This window comes from Poecilia reticulata, chromosome 5 (assembly GCF_904066995.2).
Source record: "Poecilia reticulata chromosome 5, P_reticulata-male-v2, whole genome shotgun sequence".
In the NCBI taxonomy this organism is placed as follows: Eukaryota; Metazoa; Chordata; class Actinopteri; order Cyprinodontiformes; family Poeciliidae; genus Poecilia; species Poecilia reticulata.
In genome coordinates, this window is record NC_088834.1 from 111,238 (window position 1) to 115,162 (window position 3,925).

At 49.2% G+C, this 3,925-nt stretch overlaps 1 protein-coding gene across 3 annotated transcripts; it reads left to right on the top strand.

Moving 5' to 3' along the window:
• The first annotated feature begins 207 nt into the window (after positions 1-207).
• LOC145551590 (uncharacterized) lies at positions 208-3,696 on the top strand. 3 transcript variants are annotated; one of them, XR_014087455.1, is made up of 3 exons: positions 208-2,180; positions 2,989-3,069; positions 3,146-3,696. XR_014087455.1 is itself a non-coding variant. In XM_081606719.1 (2 exons), exons 1-2 carry the CDS (start codon positions 2,981-2,983, stop codon positions 3,597-3,599), a joined length of 543 nt encoding a protein of 180 aa, XP_081462845.1. In that variant the 5' UTR covers positions 2,187-2,980; the 3' UTR covers positions 3,600-3,696. The 3 variants fall into 3 exon arrangements, 1 of the variants encoding a protein (XP_081462845.1); XR_014087454.1 differs by lacking the exon at positions 208-2,180 and adding an exon at positions 2,187-2,597 and having other exon boundaries at positions 2,989-3,696; XM_081606719.1 differs by lacking the exon at positions 208-2,180 and having other exon boundaries at positions 2,187-3,069.
• The last annotated feature ends 229 nt before the right edge of the window (positions 3,697-3,925 follow it).

The following is a 3,925-nucleotide window of genomic DNA, read 5'->3' on the forward strand; positions in this document are numbered from 1 at the left end:
AGAAAACCCATCATGCACTGGGAGAACATGCAGAAAGACCAACACATTGCAGGGCCGGTACCAGCCCCCATGGGGCCCTGAGTCTCCATGGGGCCCTGCCCCCATGGGGCCCCTGGTTCTGTGGACCGGCTGCAGCCAGCCCCCATAGGGCCCTGAGTCTCCATGGGGCCCTGCCCCCATGGGGCCCCTGGTTCTGTGGACCGGCTGCAGCCAGCCCCCATAGGGCCCTGAGTCTCCATGGGGCCCTGCCCCCATGGGGCCCCTGGTTCTGTGGACCGGCTGCAGCCAGCCCCCATGGGGCCCTGAGTCTCCATGGGGCCCTGCCCCCATGGGGCCCCTGGTTCTGTGGACCGGCTGCATCCAGCCGTCCCATCATCAGATTCTCACACCTGCTACAAACTATCTGCATCTCTGGCTGTTTACACTATAAACATGTTTATTTATGTATTAATGTATGGAATAGGACACATTTATCGGCCAACTGATTTCTCCTTCTGCTCTGCAGCCAGAGGTCAGACTGACTGACCCACCAGAACTGGACCGGTCCGGGTCGCCATCAGGCTCATTAAAACAAACCTTCATCTTGTTTCTGCTCTCCCTCCTGAAGGAAAATCCTTTACAGACATTGTTTAGCTAACTTAGCTTCTGACCGGAGCTTCGGACGTTTGGATCCTCGGTGCAGCTCCTGGTACCGGCGGAGCTGCGGTTCCTACCGCGGCCACCAGGGGGCCCAGAGCTGCGGTACCTACCGCGGCCACCAGGGGGCCCAGAGCTGCGGTTCCTACCGCGGCCACCAGGGGGCCCAGAGCTGCGGTACCTACCGCGGCCACCAGGGGGCCCAGAGCTGCGGTTCCTACCGCGGCCACCAGGGGGCCCAGAGCTGCGGTTCCTACCGCGGCCACCAGGGGGCCCAGAGCTGCGGTTCCTACCGCGGCCACCAGGGGGACCAGAGCTGCGGTTCCTACCGCGGCCACCAGGGGGACCAGAGCTGCGGTTCCTACCGCGGCCACCAGGGGGCCCAGAGCTGCGGTACCTACCGCGGCCACCAGGGGGCCCAGAGCTGCGGTTCCTACCGCGGCCACCAGGGGGCCCAGAGCTGCGGTTCCTACCGCGGCCACCAGGGGGACCAGAGCTGCGGTTCCTACCGCGGCCACCAGGGGGCCCAGAGCTATTTATTATAATTCCTATATATTATTGTAAAAACAAATAACTTCATAGTGAAATTGTGTGTTTTTGATATTATAATGACAGAAATTATTACTAATAAAATCAGCTGCACTGATGGGGCCCTTAGGGGCCCCAAGCGGCTGCTTGGTTTGCTTATGCTTTGGGCCGGCCCTGTTAATCCTCACAAACCTTTACGCAATTAATACAACAAGATAATATCTGACTCAAATGTCAAAAAATAAAATGATATAAATAAAAGTGAATCACTTCAGTCAGAAACTTTAAGTCGGGAAACTAAAAACATTTTGTGGTTTTAGTTTGATTTATAAATAAAACAAAATCACCAGTGAGGAGAAATAAATAATTATTTGTAATCAGACGGCCGTTAAGTTCACCTTGTGACGTCATGGCACCTTGTGACGTCATGTCCGACATGCGGAGGGAAGAACCAGAAAAGAAAAGAGGATTTTCTCACAGTGGAAACTGATTTAATATTCTTATTTTTAAACCAAATCTTTGATCTTCTACTGAAGCGGAGACCAAACAAGGCGGGTCGGAACCAGAACCTTCCAGAACATCAGGCTCGGGTTATTTCTGGCTCCACAGCGGAGATGATATGAACATAACTAATAATACATGAGGCGTCATTTCACGGACTCATCCTTTACATTTAGCCCCATTCTGCTGCAGGAAGTCCAGCCTTTCACAATAAAAGCATGTTGAAATATGTACCATTTGTGTGAGGAAGTTTTTAGAGAAAAGAACCAGAACAGTAGTGGCGCCAGGGGGCGCTGTGGCGCTGTAACTTAGCCACCACAGCTAACATCCGGTTTGTAGCTGATCCAAAGCTTCAGGATGTTGAAGATCCAGGTCAGAAACGGAGAATAAAGGAATCTGTTCACTGGACAGATGGACAGATGGACAGATGGACAGATGTTCGTCGTTCGCTGGAATCATTTGTTGGAGGAAATTCGCTGCTAGGGAAACAGAACAGAAGCAGCGATTCGCTCCAGGTGAGTCGATGTTTGTGTTTTACAGAGTGAATTATTTTTAGGGAACTCCTTATCTTTATTATATAAAATACATGAACATGCAGTCGGAGCCCCTCTGAGCAGGTAATCTAAGAACAGCCAGAGCAGCAGCGCTTCAGCCCGATCCAAACCACACAGTCAGATTTAGGTCCAAAACCTTCGATTTGCAGCCGTTTCAGTGGCACCGACCCACATAAAAACCCTCAGAACAAATGGAACTAATCACATAACGTCTATCTTTCATGTTTCATAATTATAATCCACGTTAGAGTGAATTTTCCACTTGGCTGCTATAATCTGTTCTTGCTTTACATGTAATTTCTCTGTTTTCCTCTGAGATTCTGCTTAGAAAACCAGGTTATGAAGTTTATCCTCCCGCTGCTTTTTGTTTTTAAAATGGTAAATTTAGGTTTGCCTCCACTTTTATAAACTAATGAATCTAATATGCATCATTGTTTGTCTCACTGTTGGTGCAGATATCAGGTGAACTCTGTTCTCTGCCTGCTAGCAGTTTAAATTAATTTCAGCTTCACTTTCAAGAGTATTCAGATTTTAACCTGCATTTTCTAAGTAGTAAATATTTTATTTCACTCTTTACTCAGTAACTTGTGATGTTAAAACTCTGAAACACTTTTTGCAGTTTCTTTGTGATACCAGAACTATTTCACTTAAACATTTAATTTCCTGATTTTGTCCATTTATTTTAAGCAAAACTCTCAAAAAGAGCTAAATATTAGTTTTGATTACGTTGTGCAGCTAAATATGGACACTTATTAGTTTTAATGTTCAGGTTTCATCGTAAACCTCGTGATGTTTCTGATGATCGCTGTGCTGATTACCACTGGATCCAAACACCTGGACCAGCTGACCGGTACGCCGTCCATCAGTCCACGGTCTGCCGGGTCATCACAACGTGGACCAACTTTTTATTCACTTGGTTAAACTAGGATCTGGAACCCGGAGCACCAGATATGCATAAATCTACCTGCAGACGCTGTTGGCCTCCCTGACCTGCAGTCGTCCTGGACGGGCCGAGCCGGACGTCCTGGACGGGCCGAGCCGGACTTCCTGGACGGGCCGAGCCGGACTTCCTGGACGGGCCGAGCCGGACTTCCTGGACGGGCCGAGCCGGACGTCCTGGACGGGCCGAGCCGGACTTCCTGGACGGGCCGAGCCGGACGTCCTGGACGGGCCGAGCCGGACGTCCTGGACGGGCCGAGCCGGACTTCCTGGACGGGCCGAGCCGGACTTCCTGGACGGGCCGAGCCGGACGTCCTGGACGGGCCGAGCCGGACGTCCTGGACGGGCCGAGCCGGACTTCCTGGACGGGCCGAGCCGGACTTCCTGGACGGGCCGAGCCGGACTTCCTCTCCTCCAGAGACGAGTTTCCATCACCAGTAACTAGTCTGATGTCTGATTAGCTGCTAGGAAGTATATTAAATATTCACTGTTCATTTTGATGTCCTGTTACAATAAAATTTAATCTACTTTTCACAAACTTTTCCCCTTTTCTCTGTGTTTATATCAAGTATTTACATGTAGATCAGGAATTCAATGAGATGTTAAAATGAAACACATTTATGTTAAACCAGCAAAGAAATGTGAATATTTAGTAATATGTAGTTATATAATTTAATATGCTGAATAAGGCTGGATGATACTAGATTTTTATTCATACCAGATTTGATTTTAATCTATTTCTCTCGTCAGTTTCTATTATAAAATCT

What these genes read in the sequence shown, in the direction of transcription:
- LOC145551590 (XM_081606719.1), top strand. Translation starts at nt 2,981, where the DNA reads ATGTTCAGGTTTCATCGTAAACCTCGTGATGTTTCTGATGATCGCTGT. An exon ending in ACACCTGGACCAGCTGACCG is followed by an intron (nt 3,070 to 3,145) that starts GTACGCCGTCCA and finishes TGGTTAAACTAG; the next exon opens with GATCTGGAACCCGGAGCACC.